At 34.5% G+C, this 21,656-nt stretch overlaps 1 protein-coding gene and 1 pseudogene across 1 annotated transcript in view; both read right to left on the bottom strand.

Annotated features, from left to right (window-relative positions):
• Nucleotides 1-21,656, bottom strand: part of DNAH12 (dynein axonemal heavy chain 12) — a 248,469-nt gene that overhangs the window by 51,147 nt on the left and 175,666 nt on the right. The window contains exon 59 of the mRNA XM_063113846.1: nucleotides 20,323-20,463. Coding sequence (XP_062969916.1) covers nucleotides 20,323-20,463 — 141 coding nt within the window. The remainder of the gene's footprint in view (nucleotides 1-20,322; nucleotides 20,464-21,656) is intronic.
• Nucleotides 2,788-3,233, bottom strand: LOC134390852 (single-stranded DNA-binding protein, mitochondrial-like; annotated as a pseudogene).

The raw sequence follows: 21,656 nt of genomic DNA on the forward strand, positions 1-21,656 counted from the left end.
ATAATTTTGTGTATGTGTTGCTGTATTCTGTTAGCTAGTGTTTTATTGAGGATTTTTGCATTTGTATTCATCAAGGATATTGGCCTGTAGTTTTCTATTTTTGATTTATCTTTGTCTGGTTTTGGTATCAGGATAATGTTTGCCTCATAGAATGAGTTTGGGAGAATGGCCTCTGTTTTGATCTTTTGGAATAATTTGTAGAGAATTGGTATCAGTTCCTCTTTGAAGGTTTGGTAGGACTCTGCAGTGAAGCCATCCAGTCCTGGGCTTTTATTTGTTGGGAGCCTTCTGATAACAGCTTCAATCTCTTTTTTATTGTTATTGGTCTGTTCAGATTTTCTATATCTTCTTGGCTCAGTTTGTAGTTTGTATGTGTCCAGAAATTTATTCATTTCCTCCAGATTTTCAAATTTGTTGGCATATAATTGTTTATAGTAGTCTCTAAGGATTTCTTGTATTTCTGAGGTGTCAGTTGTAATATCACCTTTTTCTGTACTAATTTTTGTTATTTGGGTCTTCTTTCTTCTTTTCTTAGTTAGCCTTGCTAAAGGTTTGTTGATTTTATTTATCTTTTAAAAAAACCAACTTTTTCTTTCATTGAACTTTTGTATTGTTTTTCAGGTTTCTATTTCCTTTAGTTCTGCTCTGATCTGAATTATTTCTTTCTGTCTACTAATTTTGGGTTTGGATTATTCTTGTTTTTCTGTATCTTTAAGGTGAAGTGTTAGGTTGTTTATTTTCCATCTTTCCATTCTTCTGAAGTAAGCTTTTAATGCAATAAATTTCCCCCTTAATAATGCTTTTGGGGCCGAGCCCGTGGCACACTCGGTAGGGTGCTGCGCTGGGAGCGCCGCGACGCTCCCGCCGCGGGTTCGGATCCTATATAGGAATGACCGGTGCACTCACTGGCTGAGTGCCGGTCACGAAAAACCAACAACAACAACAACAACAACAAAAATAACTTAAAAAAAAAAAATAATAATGCTTTTGCAGTATCCCACAGACTTTGGTATGATGTGTCATTATTTTCAAGAAATTTTTTGATTTCCTGTTTAATTTCTTCTTGGACCCATATGTCATTAAGTAGAATGTTGTTTAATTTCCATATGTTTGTATAGTTTCCAGAGTTTTGTTTGTTATTGATTTCTAATTTTAATCCATTGTGATCAGAAAAAATACATGGAATAGTTCTAATTTTTTGAATTTGTTGAGACTTGCTGTGTGACCTAACATGTGGTCTGTCCTGGAGAATTTTCCATGTGCTGATGAGAAGAATGAGTATTCTGAGGTTGTTGGGTGGAATGTTCTGTAGGTATCTGCCAGGTCCAATTGGTCTAAAGTGTTGTTTAGGTCTGTGTTTCTCTATTGATTTTTTGCCTAGATGATCTGTCCAATGTTGAGAATGGGGTGTTCAGGTTTCCCGCTATTATGGTGTTAGTGTCTATATCATTCTTTAGATCTAATAGTGTCTGCTTTATAAATCTGGCTGCTCCGATGTTGGGTGCATATATATCTATGATTGTTATGTCTTCTTGATGGATAGATACTTTTATCATTATATAGTGGTCTTCTTTATCTCTTTTTATGGTTTTTTATTTAAAGTCTGTTTTATCTGATATAAGAATAGCTACTCTAGCTCATTTGTCATTTCTATTTGCATGACATATCTTTTTCCATCCTTTCACTCTTAGTTTATGTCTGCCTTTAGAGGTCAGGTGAGTCTCTTGAAGGCAGCATATTGTTGGACCCATCTTTTCAATCCAGTCAGTCAGTCTGTGTCTTTTAAGTGGGGAATTTAATCCCTTTACATTTAGAGTTAATATTGAAAGGTATTGAAATACTCCTAGCATTTTATTGATTTTTGTTTAGATGTCGCAAATATCTTTTATTCCTTTTTTGTTAGGTCACAAATCAAATCTCAACAAATTTTAAAAAATTGAAATCATTTCAAGTATCTTTTCAGACCACAATGGAGTTAAATGAGAGACTAATAACAAGAGCAATTCAGGAAAATAAATAAACACATGGAAATTAATCAACATGCTTTTGAATCTATGGATTCAAGAAGAAATTAAACAGGAAATCAAATAATTTCTTAAAACTAATGAAAACAAAGACATCATACCCAAACCTGTGGGATACTGCAAAAGCAGTACTAAGAGGGAATTTTATTGCAATAAACACTTACATCAAAAGAACAGAAAGATTTCAAGTAAACAACCTAATGTTACATATCAAAGAACAAAAAACAGGAACAATCCAATTCCCAAATAGTAGACCAAAATAAATAATTAAGATCAGAGCAGAACTAAATGAAATAGAGACCCAAAAAACAATATGAAAGATCAATGAAACAAAAAGTTGGTTTATTGAGAGGCTAACTAAAAAAAGAACAGCACAGACCCAAATAACAAAAGTTAGAAACGAAAAAGGAGACATTATAATAAATACCACAGAAATACAAATAATCATCAGGGACTATTATGAACAACTATACACCAACAAATTTGAAAACCTCGAGGAAATGGATACATTTTGGACACATACTGACTACCAAGACTGAACCAAGAAGAAACAGAAAACCTGAACAGACCAATAACAAGCAACAAGATTTAAACAGTAATCAGCAATCTCCCAACAAAGAAAGGCCCAGGGCTGGATGGCTCTACTGCTGAATTCTACTAAACCATTTATATATATGAGTATTTTAATGAGAAACTATAAAGACTATACCTGATTTTGGAAATGAGACTGTACCAAACAGTGGCCAAAGAAAAATCATCCAGTCTACACCTTCTCTTTTGTCTGGTCACTCAGAAATATGTTATCAGCTATAATTGCTGTTGCTTGTCACCTCACATTATTTTTATCCATGTATTCACCATAGTCTACCTTCCCTTCCCCATAAACTTGAGACCTCTTTTTCACATACTGATAGGCCACGTCTCTGAAGCCTGGCCAAAATACTGATATTCTACACCATGTTGTCTTTTGACTGACATCACCCATTTGTTGTACTTCACTATCCACTGATCACCACATCTCATTTGCTGCTAGGGAAAATATTGTGACTGGATTTTTTTTCCTTCCACCTGTCTCATAAAAGGGTCTTGACCCTCTCGCCCAAGTAACTGCACACAATTCAGAGATCTTTCAAGAACCAAACTGCTAGTTATTTCAGACTCATGTCTTACAAACTGATGAAATGTCTGTGATATAGGTCTTTGAAACATGGCTTCTATTTTCTTTTCTTATAATCTAATCTTTAGGATTTTCCACCGGGATGGCCTGGCACTCTACCATACCTTTAAAAAGGAATTTATACTGATTCTCTTCAAACTATTCCAAAAACTTGAAACAGAAGCCATTCTCCCAAACACATTCTATGAGGCCAGCATCACCCTGATACCAAAACCAGACAAAGATACAACAACAAAAAACTATATGCCAATATTTCTGATGAACATAGATGCCAAAATCCTCAACAAAATATTAGCAATCAGAATATAGCAACACATCAAAAAAATTACACACCATGATCAAGTGGGATTAATCCCAGGGATGCGAGGATGTTTCAACATACACAAGTCAATTAATGTGACATACCACAGCAACAAAATCAAGGACAAAAAACATACGGTTATCTCAATAAATACAGAAAAAGCATTTGACAAAATTCAACATCCCTTCAAGATAAAGACTCACAGAAAATTAGGTATAAAAGGAAAGTATTAATACTATAAAAGCCTTATATGACAAACCCACCACCAATATCATCCTGAATAGGGAAAAGCTTTTCAGCTTTTTAAAGAATGGGAACAAGACAAGGATGCCTACTCTCACCACTCCTGTTTAACATAGTATTGGAAGTACTAGCCAGAGCAATCAGGCAAGAGAAAGAAATAAAAGGCATCCAGATTGGAAAAGACAAAAAGTCAGACTGTCCCTGTTTGCAGATGACATGATCCTGTATAGAGAAAACCCTAAAGACTCTACCAAACAACTCTTAGAGCTAATAAAAAATTTAAGTAAAGGTGCAGGACACAAAATCAATATGCAAAAAGCAGTAGCTTTTTTATGCTCCAACAATGAACTGGAAGAAAAAGAAATCAAGAAAGCAAACCCATTTATAATAGTCACCAAAAAAACCTCCCCAAACCAAAAACCAAAAAACAAAAAAACCCCTCTAGGAATCAATTTAACCAAGGAGGTGAAAGGTCTCTACAATGAGAACTACAAATCACTGCTGAAAGAAATTAAAGAGGACACAAAAAGATGAAAAGCCATTCCATACTTTTGGATTGGAAGAATTAACATTGTGAAAATGTCCATACTACCCAAAGCGATCTACAGATTCAATGCAATGTCCACCAAAATACCAATGACATTCTTCACAGAGATAGAAAAAACAATTCTAACATTCATATGGAACAACAAAAGACCCCAAATAGCCAAAGCAATCATGAGCAAAAGAATAAATAAATAAAGCCAGACACATACTACTTGTCTTCAAATTATACTATGAAGCTATAATAACCAAAACAGCATGGTACTGGCATAAAAACAGATATCCAGGCCAATGAAACAGAATGGAGAATCCTGAAATCAACATACATACTTACAGACAACTGATATTGCACAAGGGCAACAGGAGCATACACTGAGGAAATGACAGCCTCTTCATTAAGTGGTGCTGGGAAAACTGGACATCCATATGTAGAAGGATGAAATTAGACCTGTACCTCCGACCATATTCTAAAATCAACTCAAAATGGATTAAAGGCATATATAAGACCCAAAACTATAAAACTACTAAAAGAAAACATAGGGGAAAGACTTTAGGAAGCAGGACTGGGCAAAGACTTTATGAACAAGACTCCAAAAGCACAGGCAACAAAAGGAAAAATGAACAAATGGGATTATATCAAACTAAAAAGCTTCTGCACCTCAAAAGAAACAGTTAACAGAGCAAAAAGACAACCTACGAAATGGGAGAAAATATTTGTAAACTATGCATCCGACATGGGATTAATATCCAGAATATAAAAGGAACTCAAATAACTTAACAGTAAAAAAACAAGCAACCCAATTAAATAATGGGCAATGGAGCTGAACAGGAATTTCAGGGATTTCTCAAAGGAAAATATAAAAATGGCCAGACACATGAAAATATACTCAATATCATTAAGCATCAGGGAAATGCAAAATCAAAACCATATTGAGATATCATCTCATGCCAGTTAGACTAGCCAGTATAAAAAGACAAAGAATAACAAATGCTGGCAAGAATGTGGAGAAAGGGGAACCCTGCTACACTGTTGGTGGGACTGTAAATTAGTGCAGCCATTATGGAGAGCAGTATGGAGACTCCTCAAACAACTACAGATAGAACTGCCACACAATCCAGCAATCCTGCTGCTGGGTGTATACCCAAAGGAATGGAAATCATCATGTTGAAGGGATACCTGCACTCCCATGTTCATTGCAGCTCTGTTTACAATAGCTAAGACTTGGAACCAACCTAAATGTCCATTGACGGACAGTTGGATAAGGAAAATGTGGTATATATACTCAATGGACTACTACTTTGCCATAAAAAGAAATGAAATTCTGTCATTTTCAGCAACATGGACAAACTTAGAGAAAATTATATTAAGTGAAATAAGCCAGGTACAGTAAGAGAAATACTGCATGTCCTCACTCATAAGTGGGAGCTGAAAAGAAAAGAAAAGAAAGAAAGATAGAAGAATTACAATAATTCCTTGAACTCTCAAAAGGAGAGAATGGAACACCAGAGGTGGGAAAGGGGGAGGAGAATGGGGGTTAGGAAGAAATTGGTAAAGGGACACAAAAAGTGATTATATTGTATAATGATAAAATAAAATAATAAATTATTAATTTAAAAAATACAGAGAAATCAGTAAGGATATACAAGACCAATAGACCAGCATGACCTACTTGAAATTATAGAACATTCCACACAAAAACAGCAAAATACACATTCTTTTCAAGGGCAAACAGAAAATTTACAAAGATAGACTATATTCTGGACTATACAATGTCTTATTCATAAAATTTCTAGAATAAGAAAACTATGGAGCAGACATGTGGTTACCTGGGACTGGGAGTGAACGCAGACATGTGGTTACCTGGGACTGAGAGGAGGAGCAGGAGCTGGCTAAATGGGTACAAGGAAACTTTTTGAGGTAATGGAAATGTTCTAAAAGCGGATTTTGGTGATGGTTGTACAACTGTATAAATGTACTAAAAATCATGTAACTGTATTCTTATAATGGGTGAATTGCATGGTATATAAATATACCACAATAAAGCTGGGGAAAAAAGGGAATAAAAGGGATTACTGTCAAGTGACTTCCACTATACATTATTAATAGAAAAATAGTACAAAAGAGCATTTAAAGTGTATTACCTTTGTGTAAGAAAAGAAAATAAGAAAAACAGGCATATATTTGATTATTTTTACAATAATTCAAGTTTAGAATTATGTGGATGAATTTAGTACCAGATTACATATACCTAAGAGAGCATTCTAGAACTGGGAAAAACAGCTTTTAGAATCAAAGAGATAGAAAACATAGAAGAGAGGGTACGAGACCTAGGTAATACATGAGAAAGTCTAAGATATGTGTAACTATGAAAGATCGGAAGAATAAACAGAAAAACTATTTTTAAAAATTATGACTATTTTCCAAAATGGTTTATATCAAGTCGCAAATTCAAGAAGCCCTATGAATCCCAAGTGCGATAAATCAAAAGAAAAATACTCAATTAGAAGTTAGTATGCTGATAACACCAAGGCCAAGGGTTCAGATCCCCATACTGGCCAGGTACCAAAAAAAAAAAAAGAATTGTAGAAGTTAGTATGGTGGTGTTATGGTTTGAATGTCCCCTTCAAAACTCACATTGAAACTTAATTGCCATTGTAACAGTACTAAGAGGTGGGACCTTTAAACGGTAATTAGGTCATGGGGGCACTGCCCATGAATGGATTAAGGCTGTTGTTGGGGGAGTGGGTTAGTTATTGAGGAAGTGGGTTAGTTATAAAAGAGGGGAATTCAGCCCCCTTTTCCTCACTGTCTCTCTCATATGCACATGTTCTCTCGCCACGTGATGCCTTTCACCACGTTAAAATGCAGCCAGAAGGACCTCACAAGATGTAACCCCTTGGTCTTGGACTTCCCAGCCTCCAGAACCATAAGCCAAATAAATCTCTTTTCTCTACAAATTACCAAGTCTCTGATATTCTGTTATAGCAGAAGAAAACAGACTAAGATAGGTGGTTACTTCTGGGAAAAGGCAAAAATTGGGAAAGAACACAAAGTGGGCTTTTGGGATACTGGCAATTTCTGTTTCTCGGTCTAGGTCATAATCATATGGGTTTGTTCATGATAGTAATTCATCAAGTTGATACTTAGGCTTTGATTATTTTACTGTTTGTAAGTTATAAGTCAATTTTATAAAGTGTTAAAATAAAGCATATCTAGGCACATAATACTAAAACCTCTAAAAACCAAGGGAAAAAGATAAACTTTAAAAATAGCCTAAGATAAAAAGTCATATTATTTTCATAAGAACAATTCTAAACAATGGAAGCTAGAAAACAATGAACAGATTCAAAGCACTGAAAGAAAATTCTATTCCTAGAAAAAATATGAGGGTTCTTCAAAAAGTTCGTGGAAAAATTGAATTAAAAGATAATTCAAATCTTTCCATTAACTTTTTGAAGACCTCTGTATACTTTAAAAATGAAAGTGAAATAAAGATGTTTTCACACACAAGAAAACTAAGAATTCATGACCAGCAGACATGTACTAAATATTAGAGGAAGTTTTTCAGGCAGAACAAAACAAGTCTCACATGGAAACTCGAAGAAAGGAATGAATAGCAACAAAAAGGGTAAAATGTGCATAAATTTAAATGAAGATTTATTTTATAGATAATCAAAAGTATCTTATAGAGTTTAAAATATAGAGAATATTGAAGAAGAAGTCAACAACAGCAAATAAACTAGAAGGGGTACATGGAGTTAAAATGTTCTAAATCTTTGCATGTCTGTGAAGATGGTAAAAGTAGCAAGAAAAATTAAGACTATGGTACTTTGGGATGTATGTTGTAATTTTCATATTAATCACTAAAAGAAAAGTGAAAGAGGGAATAACAACAAACATAAAAGAGAAGAAAACAAGAAAAAGAGTTAAAAATCAACTTTATAAAACAACAAGAAAGGGACTTACAGTTTCTGGTCTAGCATGTAAGTCATCACTCCCATCCTCACAAGATAAAAGCTGAACAAATTGATAATCAGCAACTCTTCTTAAATGCTTCAGAGAATTGAAGTCATAGGACTAACTTGCTGCCCCCGAAAATTAGACAGACAGGCAGATACAGAGAATCCCAAATTAACTGAGCAGAGGCTCAGGAGCAAAAACCTCCATGGAACCAGTACCAGGGTAGGAAAACTTAGGTTGTAATTGATGAATTGCTACAGACTCAGTGTGGACAAGTTTAAGAGTTAAAAAAAATCCAGGAGAGGCTAGTATTGAGGAACCTTACCCTTTTGTAAGTTTTATCTACCTCCAGGAGCCCTACCAGGTTCTCACAGTGAAGATCAGAGAAAAATCTCCTACTGCTTCTGGCAGTGAAAGGGGAAGAGTAGCCATTTTGATACACACCCAAAGCACTCAGTTCTTCTTAACAAGGCCTGTCCTCAAAAGAAACAATGTCGCCAGAGTCAAACTGACAGGGGTGGGGTGGTGGGGGTGGTGGGGGTGGGTTGGGAGGGTGGAGGGAAATATCTACCTCCAATCTCCTCTAGCCTTCCTGTATCACTTAAGTGTGTAAAAAAAAAAAAACCCAGATGCATTTGTGAATGGCATAGTCCAGAGGCACATACTCACTAAAAGACTGAGACCTAATCATAGGAATATATAAACACTTTCCCTTCTACCAAACTTTACTACCACATCCATAGGACTTCGTGATGGGAATACAACTGAAAGAACTGCATGTCTCAGATCTTATGTAAGAATAAGTCTTTAGGGAAAACAAAAGACAAAAGAGAAGACAAAAACAAAGACACCAGAGGAAGTGGAAGTTTAAGCCTCTGATACCTACAACTCTAACAAACAGTAAATACAACCTAACTTCTAGTCAAATAAACATAAATCCTCAGATTAAAGGCCTATTTACATCAATTCCCTTTAGCCAATAAACCATGTCTGGCTTTCAACAAAAACTTACAAGGCATAAGGCAAAAGACAGAAACCCCCCCACACACATGCACACATACCCACACACATGCACACACTCACACACACACACACACACACACACACACACACACACACACACACGCAGTTTGAAGGGACAGAGCAAGCATCAGAACCTAACTCACATATGGCAGAGATGTTAGAATTTCAGACTGGGAATTTAAAACAGCTGTGATTAATATGACAAGGCTATAGAGGAAAAAGTAGGCAACATGTAAAAACAGAGAGATGGAAAATCTAAGAAAAAAAATTTTAATGCTAGAAATAAAAAACACTGTAACAGAAATTAACAATGCCTTCGATGGGCTCATTAATAGACTAGAAATAACCAATGAAAGAATCAGTGAGGTTAAAGAAATGTCAATAGAAACTTCCAAAACTGAAAGCCAAGAAGAAAAAAAGACAAGTACAGAATATCTGAGAACTGTTGGGCAATTACAAAAAGTGAAATGTATGCATAATGGGACCATTAGAAGGAGAAGAGAAAGGAATAGAAGAAATATTTGAATTAATAATGAAGAAATTTTCTAAAATTAATGATTGACATCAACTACATATCCAGGAAGCTCAGAGAACACCAAGAGAATAAATACCAAAAAACCTACACCTAGGTATATCATATTAAACTGCAGAGAATCAAAGACAAAGGCAAAATCTTGAAAGAAGCAGAAGAGGGAAAAAACTCCACCTCACCTATAGAGAAGCAAAGAAAAGAATTACATCAGAATTGTCTTCAGAAATGACACAAACAAGCAGATAGTAGAGTGAAATATTTAAAGTGTTGAAAGAAAGAAGCCACCAACCTAGAATTCTGTATTCAGCTAACTTATTCTTAACAAATGAAGAAGAGGAATTGCCAGTTAGTTATGTTGCTTAGAGCATGGTACTGATAATACCAAGGTCTGGTGTTTGATCCCTATACCAGCCAGCTGCCAAAAAATTTTTTTTCTCTCCTTCACTTAAAAAAAATTAACAAAAATGAAAACAAAAACTCAAGATAAAAAAAAGGGGGGGGGATGAGAATTAAAGACTTTTGCAGACAAACAAAAATGAGAGAATTTGTTAGGCAGGCCTGCCTTGCAAAATACGTTAAAAGAAACTTTTCAAAAAGAAGGAAAATTATAGGGGTCAGAAACTAGGATTCCCTAAAGAAATAACAGTATTAGAAAAGGAATAAATGATGATAACAGTTCGCTCAAAATAATAACATCAATAATGTATTCAGTGCTTATAACTTATGGATAAGTGAAAAGTATGACAGCAAAGTTATAAGGGACAGGTGGGAGAAATTGGGAATACTCTTTTAAAGTACTTGCACCACCCAGGAAGTGGTATAGTGTTATTTGAAAGAGGAATTAAGTTAATTATAAGTGTATATTGCAAACTCAAGGGCAATCACTAAAAAGAAAAGTAAGAATAATTGATCTGCTGAGAGAGGAGGGAAAAATGGAATCATACAAAATACTCAATTAAAACCAGAGAAGAACTGGTAAAAGGCTACAAAAAATTATTACATTGTATAATGTTAAATATACCGATTATCCTGGTTTGAGCATCACGTATTGCACACAGGTATAGATATTTAATGCTGTACCCCACAGACATGTACAATCAATTATGTTTCAATTAAAAAAAAAAACAGAGAAGGCAGAAAAAGAGTGAAAGATGATGACGATGCCAAGGGCAATGAATAGAAAATGGTAACACGTGTGGTAGGTATTAACCCAATTGTACCAATAATCAGTTTAAACATCAATGGTCTAAATGCACCAATTAAAAGACCAATTGTCAGAATGGACCTCCAAACAGGACCCAACTATATGTTGTCTACAAGAAACCCACTTTAAATATATAAAGACACAGATAGATTAAAAGTAAAGGGATGGGGAAAGATATACCATGCTGACACTAATCAAAGGAAAGTAGGAATAGCTATATTAATTTCAAACCAAGAAGACTTCAGAGCAAGAAAACTTATCAGTGATAAAGAAGGGCATTACATAATGATAAAGGCATCACAGTCTTCCAAAACTCTCACAAAGAAAAATAGATAATTTAAATAGGACTATATCTATTAAATAAATGGAATCAATAATTAATAACTTTCTAAAACAGAAAGTACCAGGCCAAGATGGGTTCACTAGAGAATTCTACTAAAAATTTAGGAAGAAATTAAACCAACTCCTTGGAATGTCTTCTAGAAAATAGCAGAAGGAATACTTCCTAATTCATTTTATGAGGCCATATTACCTAATACCAAAACCAGACATAGAGATATTACAAGAAAGGAAAATTACAGGCCAATATCTCTCATAAACATAAATGCAGAAGTCCTCAACAATATGTTAGCAAGTAAAATTCAAAAATGTATAGAAAGAATTACACACCATAATTAAGTGGGGTTTATTCCGAGTATGCAGCCTGGCTCAACATTTGAAAATCAATTAACGTAATTTGTTACAGCAACAGGGTAAAGAAGTAAAAGCATATGATCATATCAATAGATGCAGAAGGTATTTGACAAAGTCTACACCCAATTCATGATTAAAACCTCTGAACTAGGACTAGAGAGGAATTTTTTTCAATTTGATAAAGAACATCTACAACAATCCTACAGCTCATCACACTTAGTGATGAGAAACCAGAGATGCATTTCCACTAAGATCAGAAATAGGCCTTTAATCCATTTTGAGTTGATTTTTGTGTATGGTGAGAGATCAGGGTCTAGTTTCAATCCTCTGCATGTGGATATGCAGTTTTCACAGTGCCATCTGTTGAAGAAGCTGTCTTTTCCCCACTGTACATTCTTGGAACCTTGGTCAAAAATCAGTTGGCTGTAAATGTGTGGGTTTATTTCTGCACTATTTTGTTCCATTGGTCTGTCTCTTTTTATGCCAGTACCATGCTGTTTTGGTTACTATGGCTTTATAGTATTTTTTGAAGTCAGGAAGTGTGATGCCTTCAACTTTGTTCTTTTTGTTCAAGATTGCTTTAGCTACACAGGGTCTTTTGTGGTTCCATACAAATTTTAAGATCATTTTTTCTGTTTCTGTGAAGAGTGTCAATGGTATTTTGATAGGGATTGCTTTGAATGTATAGATTGCTTTGGGTAATACAGACATTTTGATGATGTTAATTCTTCCAACCCACAAACAATGGATATCTATCTTTCCATTTATTTGTGTCTTCTTCGATTTTTTTCACCTATATGCAATATAGTTTTCATTGTAGAGGTCTTTCACCTCTTTGGTTAAATTTACTACTACGTATTTCATTTTTTTGTAGATATTGTGAGTGGGATTCCTTTCTTGATTTCTTCTTATGCTATTCATTACTGGTGTATAGGAAGGCCATCAATCTTTGTGTGTTGATTTTGTATTCTGCTACAATACTGAATTCATTTATTAGCTCTAGTAATTTTTTTGGTGGAGCCTTTAGGGATTTTTCTATGTATAAGATCATGTCATCTGCAAATAGGGATAGTTTGACTGCCTCCTTTCCAATGTGGATGCCTTTTATTGCTTTCTCTTGCCTTATCATGTTGGCTCTAATTTAAGATTTGAAACTATGAAAGTACTAGAAGAAAACATAGGGGAAATGCTACATGAAATGGAAGTGTGGAGTGTTTTTTTTTTTAACAAGACTACAAAAGCACAGGCAACTGAAGCAAAAATACAAAGGGAACTACATCAAACTGAAAAGCTTCTTCACAGCAAGAGTCACTATCAACAAAGTGAAGAAACAACCTACAGGATGAGAGAAAGTGTTTGCGAACTACACATCAGACAAGGGGCTAATATCCAGAATATTAAGGAACTCAAACCACTCAACAGCAAAAAACCAAATAACCTAATTAAAAAATGGGCAAGGGACCCAAACAGACATTTCTCAAAAGTAGACATGAAAATGGCCAACAAGCACATGAAAAAATGCTCAAAATCACTAATTACCAGGAAAATGCAAATTAAAACCACAGAGAGATATCATCTTACTCCAGTTAGAATGGCTATTATCAACAAGTCAGAAAATAACAAATGCTGGTGAGGATGCAGAGAAAAAGGAATTCTCCTACATTGTTGGTGGGAATATAAATTGGTGCAGCCTTTATGGAAAAAGGTATGGAAGTTTCTCAGAGAACTAAAAACAGATCTACCTTAGCACCCAGCTATCCTACTACTGTGTATATACTCAAAGAAAATGAAATCAATATATCAAAAAGACACCTGCACTCTCATGTTCATCACAATACTATTCATAACAGCCAAGAGATGGAATCAACCTAAATGCCCATCAACAAATGAATGGATAAACAATACTGTGGTACATATAAACAATGGACTACTATTCGGCTATAAAAAGAAATGATATCTTATCATTTGCAGCAACATAGATGGAACTGGACACCATCATGTTAAGTGAAGTAAGTCAGGCACAGAGAGACAAATATAACATGATCTCTCTCATATGTGGAATCTAAAAAAAAAAAAAAAAAAAGATGTCCCATAGAAGTAGAGGGTAGGATAATGGTTACCAGGGACTGGGAGATGAGAGGGGTAGGGGGAGAAGTAATAGTCAACTAACAGGTACAAAACTATCCACCCTAAGTGAATCATTGTGCAGTATATGCATGTATTGAAACAACACACTGTACCCCACAAATACGTACAAGTAAATCTTAAAATAAAAATTTAAAAATTAAAAATAAAAGGAAAATGAAATAACACATCTCCAAAAAAAAAAAAAGAAGAAAGAAAAAAAAAAACAAGTCAAGGCTGTCTGGTCTCATTACCTCTATTCAACATTAAGCTGGGAGTACTCACTAATGCAATAGAAAAATAAAAAGAAATAAAAGGTACACAGATTTGAAAGGAAGAAATAAATCTTTGTTTACAGGTGACATGATTGTCTATGTAGAATATCCCAAAGATTCAGCCAAAAAAAAAAAAAAAAAAAATCCTGGAGTTACAAATTACTTCAAGATTTCAGGATATATGGTTAATATACAAAGTCACTTGTTTTCTTATATGTCAGCAATGAGTACATGGAATTTGAAATAAAAAACACAATACCATTTACATTAGCACACAAAAAATGAAATAATTAGGTACAAATTTACTAAAATATGTACAAGATATACAGGAGGAAAACCACAAAAGTCTAATGAAAAAAATCAAAGATCTAAATAAGTGGAGGGATATTACATGTACATGTACAGTAAGATTCAATATTGTCAAGATGTCAGTTTCTCCTGACTTACCTGTAGATTCAACACAATTGCAATCAAAATCTCAGCAAGTTATTTTGTAAATATTGACGAACTGGCTCTAAAGTTTATATGAAAAGTCATAAGACCTGGAATAGTCAACACAATACTGAAAAACAACAAAGTGGACAACTGACACTACCTGACTTCAAGACGTACTATAAAGGTACAGTAATCAAGACAGTGTGGTATTGGTGAAAGGACAGACAGAGAGATCAATGGTACAAAACTGATCATGAAAATAGACCTGTATAGATACTCGTGTAGTCAACTAATCTTTGATAAAGGAGCAAAGGCAAATTCAATGGAGAAAAGATATCCTTCTCAACAAGATAAGGAGAATGAGGTGTTGAAACAACTGGGCATCCACATGAAAAAAAATGGATCTAGTCACAAACCTTACACTCTTCACAACAATTAAAATGGGTCATAAACCTACATGTAAATGCAAAACTATAAAACTCCTAGAAGATGACCTTTAGTATAGTGGAGACTTTTCAGATACAATTCCAAATGCACAATCCATGAAAGAAATAATTGATAACCTGAACTTCATTAAAATTAAAAACTTCTGCTCTGTGAAAGACAATGTCAAAAGAATGAGAAAACAATCCAGAGAATGGGAGAAAATATTTGCAAAAGACTGTTATACAAAATGTATAAAGAACTCTTAAAACTCAACAATAAAATTAACAACCCAATTTAAAAATGAGCAAATGACCAAAACAGACACCTCACCAAAGAAAATATAAAGTTGGCAAATCAGCATATGAAAAGATGCTTAACATCATATATCATTAGAAATTTCAAATTAAAACAAAAGATACCACTGAACACCTATTAAAATGGTGAATAACCAAAACACAAAGCACAAACTCTCATTCATTGCTGGTGGGAATGCAAAATGGCAAAGTCACTTTGGAAGACAATTTGGTGGTTTCTTACAAAACTAAACATACTCTTACCATACAATCCAGCAATTGTATTCCTGACATTTACCCAAAGGAGCTGAAAACTTATGTCCACACAAAAACTTACACATAAATGTTTATAGCACCTTTATTCATAACTGCCAGTTCTTGGAAGCAACCAAGATGTCTCTCAGTAAGTAAATAAATTAATAAACTGTGATACATCCAGATCACATGGATAATGGAATAGCAGAATATTACTTAGCATTAAAAATAAATGATCTAGCTGAGAGAAATTAGAGAGGATATGAGAAGATGGGAAGATATCCCATGCTCTTGGATTGGAAGAATCAACATTGTGAAAATGTCCATACTACCCAAGGTGATATACAAATTCAATGCAATCCCTATCAAAATTCCAATGACATTTTTCTGAGAAATGGAAAAAACTATCCAGACATTTATATGGAATAACAAAAGACCACATAGCCAAAGCAACGCTGAGCAAAAAAAAAAATAAAGCTGGAGGCATAAAACTACCTGACTTTAAACTATACTACAAAGCTATAATAACCAAAGCAGCATGGTACTGGCATAAAAACAGACACACTGATCAACGGAATAGAATAGAGAATCCAGAAATCAACCCACACACCTACAGCCATCTGATCTTGGACAAAGGCACCAAACCTATATGCTGGGGAAGAGACTGCCTCTCCAGCAAATGGTGCTGGGATAACTGGATATCCATATGCAGGAGAATGAAACTAGACCCATACCTCTCACAATATACTAAAATCAACTCAAAATAGATTAAAGAATTAAATATACACCCTGAAACAAGAAAATTTCTTAAAGAAAACATAGGAGAAACACTTCAGGAAATAGGACTGGACACAGACTTCATGAATATGACCCCAAAAGCATGGGCAACCAAAGAAAAAATAAACAAATGGTATTGTATCAAACTAAAAAGCTTCTGCACAGCAAAAGAAACAATTAACAGAGTTAAAAGACAACCAACAGAGTGGGAGAAAATATTTGCAAAATATACATCTGACAAAGGATTAATATCCAAAATATACAAGGAACTGAAACAACTTTACAAGAAATAAACAAGCAACCCAATTAAAAAATGGGCAAAGGATCTGAATAGGCATTTCTCAAAGGAAGATATACAAATGGCCAACAGACACATGAAAAAATGCTCAACATCACTCAGCATCCGGGAAATGCAAATCAAAACCACACTGAGATACCATCTCACCCCAGTTAGGATGGCTAATATCCAAAAGACTGTGAATGATAATGCTGGCAAGGTTGCAGAGAAAAAGGAACTCTCATACATTGCTGGTGGGACTGCAAAATGGTGCAGCCTCTATGGAAAATGGTATGGAGGTTCCTCAAACAATTGCAGATAGATCTACCATATGACCCAGCTATCCCACTGCTGGGAATATATCCAGAGGAATGGAAATCATCAAGTCGAAGGTATACCTGTTCCCCAATGTTCATTGCAGCACTCTTTACAATAGCTAAGAGTTGGAACCAGCCCAAATGTCCATCATCAGATGAGTGGATAAGGAAACTGTGGTATATCTACACAATGGAATACTACTCTGTTATAAAAAAGAATGAAATACTGCCATTTGCAATGACCTGGATGGACCTAGAGAGAATTATATTAAGTGAAACAAGTCAAGCACAGAAAGAGAAATATCACATGTTCTCACTTATTTGTGGGAGCTAAAATAAATAAATAAATACACAAAAAAACGGGGAGGGGGGAGGGAAGAAGACATAACAATTACAATTCCTTGAAGTTGATACAACAAGCATTCAGAAAGGACATTGTTGGGAGGGAGGGGGGAGACGGAGAAGGGAGGGAGGTTTCGGTAATTGGCCACAATAATCAATCACATTGTATATTGACAAAATAAAAAAAATAAAAAATTAAAATTAAAATAAAATAAATAAAACTCTTTTTTAAGTGGCATATAAATACACTTTAAATAGTTAAAATGATGAATTTAAAAAACAAAAATAAATGATCTATCAAGTAATCATAAAAAGTCATGGTGGAACCTTAAGTGCATATTACTAAGTGAAGAAGCCAATCTGAAAAGGCTACATACTGTATAATTCTAACTGTTTAACACCCTAGAAAAGGTAAAACTATGGAGACAAACAGATCAGTGCTTGCCAGGGGTTAGTGGGGAGGACAGCTGAATAGGTGGAACATAGAGGGTTTTTAAGGCAGTGAAACTATTCTCTGTGACATTATAGTGATGGATACATGTCATTATACATTTGTCAAAATCCACAGGAATACAATACTAAGAGTGAACCTTTATGTAAGCTGTGGGCTTTGGGTGATAATGACATGTTGATGTAAGCTCAAAGATTGTAACAAATGTACTCTGGTGAGGAATTTTGTTAGTTTGGGAGGTTGCATACAGGAAATCTCTGTACCTTCTGCTCAATTTTGCTGTGAACCTGAAAATGTTCTAAAAAATAAAGACTTTTTTTTAAAGGATGTGCAATACATAAAAAAACTAAAACATTATCAAGTCAAATGAAAAAGAACTAAGGCAATGGAGTGACACATTATGTTCTTGAATTGAAACACTCAACATGGTTAAATTGTTAATTTTCCACAAACTGATCTATAGTTCAGTGCATTCCTAATCAAAACTACAAGTTGCTTGGCATCTTTCAACTTGGGACTTCACAAGATGGTTCTAAAATTTATATGAAAATGCAAAGCTCAAAGAATAGGAAAGACACTCTTGCATAAACGAACAAGATGAGACAACACTATCAGACCTCGAGTTATTTTAAGATTAATTACAGACAAATATATTACTGGAATTGAATAGAGAGTCCAGAAACAGACCTAAATATATGGGTGTAGTATTTATAGCAAAGGTGACACTACAAAGCCGTGGAGAAAGAGCAATCTTTTCAACAAGTGCATAGCTGTATGGAAAAAGGGAAACCTGACATCTACTTTAGACCATGCACACAAATCAGTTGTATGTGGCTTGTAGATCTAAATGTGAGAGGTAAATAACGAAGTTTTGAGATGACTACATAGGAGAATATCTTCATAATACTGGGCTGGAGAAAGAGTTTTCACCAAGCACAAATCATAAATTGGACTATATTAAAGTTAAGAATTTGTATTCAACAAAAGCCAACATTAACAGAATGAAAACACACGCTAGAGAGTGACAACTTGCCACACATAATTGACAAGGAATTTGTATCTAGAATATATAAAGAACTCATACAAATCAATAAGAAAAACACAAAAACCCAATAGAGAAATGAGCAAGTGATGCAAACCCGCAAGCCACAACAGAAAATTTCCAAATGACCTATAAACGTAAAATACCAACTTCATTAGTCATCAGAGAAATGTAAACTCAAACCACGATGCAATCGTATGTATTGTGTAGCAAAATGGATTTTAAAAATGACAATACAAAATGTTGGTGGGGATATGGAGCAATGAAATGCTCAAACTCCATTAATGAGATGTAAACTGGTACAATTATTCTGAAAAACAAGTGGCAAATTTCTTTGTAGATATCTTCTCAACAGGAATATGTGCATGTGTGCACATGTGCACCAAGCTATACATATAAGAATGTTCACAGCGCCATTGTTTATAATAGTGCCGAACTGGAAACAACCCAAATGTTCATCAAGAGTAGAATGGATTAAAATTTAATGTATTCTTATCACGGAATACTATAAAGTAATAAAAACAAACTATAGCTTCATAAAACATGGATGAATCTCAAATAAATAATGTTGAGGAAAAGACCCCAGATAAAAGAATACATACTGGGCTAGCCAGTTAGCTCATTTGGTTAGAATGTGGTGTTGTAACACCAAGGTCAAGGGTTCAGATGTCATCATTGCACAGCCACACACACACACACACACAAAAAAAACCCACAGAAAAGGTGCCTAATAAATGAAACAAACAAACAAAAAAAGAATACGTACTATTTGCTTTCATTTATATAAAAGCAAAACTAAACTGCAGTGTTGGAAGTGAGGAGAGCAGTTATCTTTTGGAGAGGGGTAAGGGAGTGGTACCATAGTCTGAATGTTTGTCCCCTCCAAAACTCATGTGAGAGCTAGATTCACAATGTGGCAGAGTTGAAAGGTGGGGCCTTTAAGAGGTGACTGGATCATGTTGACTATGTTCTCATGAATGAATTAATGCATTCACGGAGTAATGAGTTAATGGTTTAATATGTTATCATGTGTGTGGACTGGTGGCTTTATGAGGAGAGCAAGTGAGCATGTTAACAAGAGCTCTCAATTAGCCCTCCCCATGTGATATGCTGTGCCACCTCAGGCTCTGCTGAGAGCCCTCACCGAGAAGAAGGCCCTCACTAGATGTGCCCACTGGACCTTGGACTTCCCAGGCTTCAAATCTGTAAGAAATAAATTCTGTTACTTTATAAATTACCCAGTTTCAGGTATTCTGTTATCAGCAACAGAAAACAGACTGATACAGGTAGTAATTGAGAGGAGAACAAGAAATGCTTCAAGGATGACGGGAATGTTCTATTTTTTGACCAGATTTTCCCTTTGTAAGAATTTATTGAACTGTACATTAATATTTTGTGAATTTTCCTGTTACATAAATTTTAAAAATCAAATAAATGTCAATACACCAACATTATTGTAGAAGCCATTGTTATTAGTAAAATGCACAAGTAAAATCAACGAATGAAGCAAAGCAAAATATTATGTCCTGTGAGAAGGCATCTTTACAGATCAGATTTTGCAGGTGGGTTTTTAAAATAGGTAAATTTAGAAAAAGCAAGTAACTTACAGAAGAAGATTGGCACATAATAAAAAGGAAAATAACAGCTTGTCCTTCTCAAATAGTGATCGGCATATGTTACAATATAAGTTGTATGTGAAGTGGTCATTTAAATATCGTAGACGCTTTTCCAAAATTTTGGATTTGTTACTGAAAGTTTAAAAAAAAAGGAAAATTGTTGTCAAGCAAAATTAAGAAAAAATAAGTAACACAAATTAAATATAAGCTCTTTTTATTTTATCAAAGTATACACTATTGAAAACATATGAAACCACACACACACACACACAAATGAGTGCCTGAAAACTGAATAAGCTGTATGGATTGTATAATGTCAATTTATTGATTGTGATAGTGAACTATAGTTATGCAAGATATTACCATTGGAGAAACTAGGCAAAGCGTACATGGAACCTCCCTGTACATTTTTTTTCTGTGTGCAACTTCTTGTGAATCTATAAGATTTCACAATAAGAAGTTTTTAAAAATGGGGTATAATTCTATGAGAAAGTAAAATATGGTTTACATCATCTCTCTGTTTTCAAATTCCTATATTTCTTATTCTACCCCAAAATGACTGAAAATCCATTAATTCAAAAAACATCTTTTGAATCTCTGTTAGTTGAGGCTCTGTGCTAGAGAGGGAAATGTAAGAGTCAAAGAGACCAATGTAAGAGACAACATTTGCCTGCCCCAAAGCAGCATAAAATCTAAATAAACATCTACAGATTTAAAAAAAGCAAAAGCAAATGGACAAAAGTGGTTACTTGTGGGTGAGATCATGACTGATATTTTTCTCTTTACACTATTTTATATTTAAAATTTTTTTGCAATAAGCCTATATTGCTTTCATTTTTTTCAGTTCAATTTTTTTATGGGGAATGTAAAATGATACAGCCATTCTGGAAAACAGTTTGGCAATTTCTTAAAAGAAACTAAACAAGCAACTACCACATGACCCAGCAATTGCACTCCTGGGCATTTATTTCAGAGAAATGAAAATTTATATTTACACAAATACATGTACATGAATGTTTACAGCAGTTTTATTTGTAATGGCCCCAAACTGGAAATAACCCAGATGTACATGAATTATTCAATATGAGAAAGAGTAAACAAACTGTGGCACATCCATACCACAAAATACTGCTCAGCAAAATGGGATCAAACTATTGACATATGTAACAAGCTGGATGAATCAATCCCCAGAGAATTATACTGGATGGAAAAACCCAATCTATTTATATAACATTTTTGAAGTGACAAAATTACAGAAATGGAGAACAGATTAGTGGTTGCCAAGGTTTATGGAGCGGGTAGGGATGTGAGGGAAGTGGGTGTAG

Source organism: Cynocephalus volans, chromosome 11 (assembly GCF_027409185.1).
Source record: "Cynocephalus volans isolate mCynVol1 chromosome 11, mCynVol1.pri, whole genome shotgun sequence".
Lineage (NCBI taxonomy): Eukaryota > Metazoa > Chordata > Mammalia > Dermoptera > Cynocephalidae > Cynocephalus > Cynocephalus volans.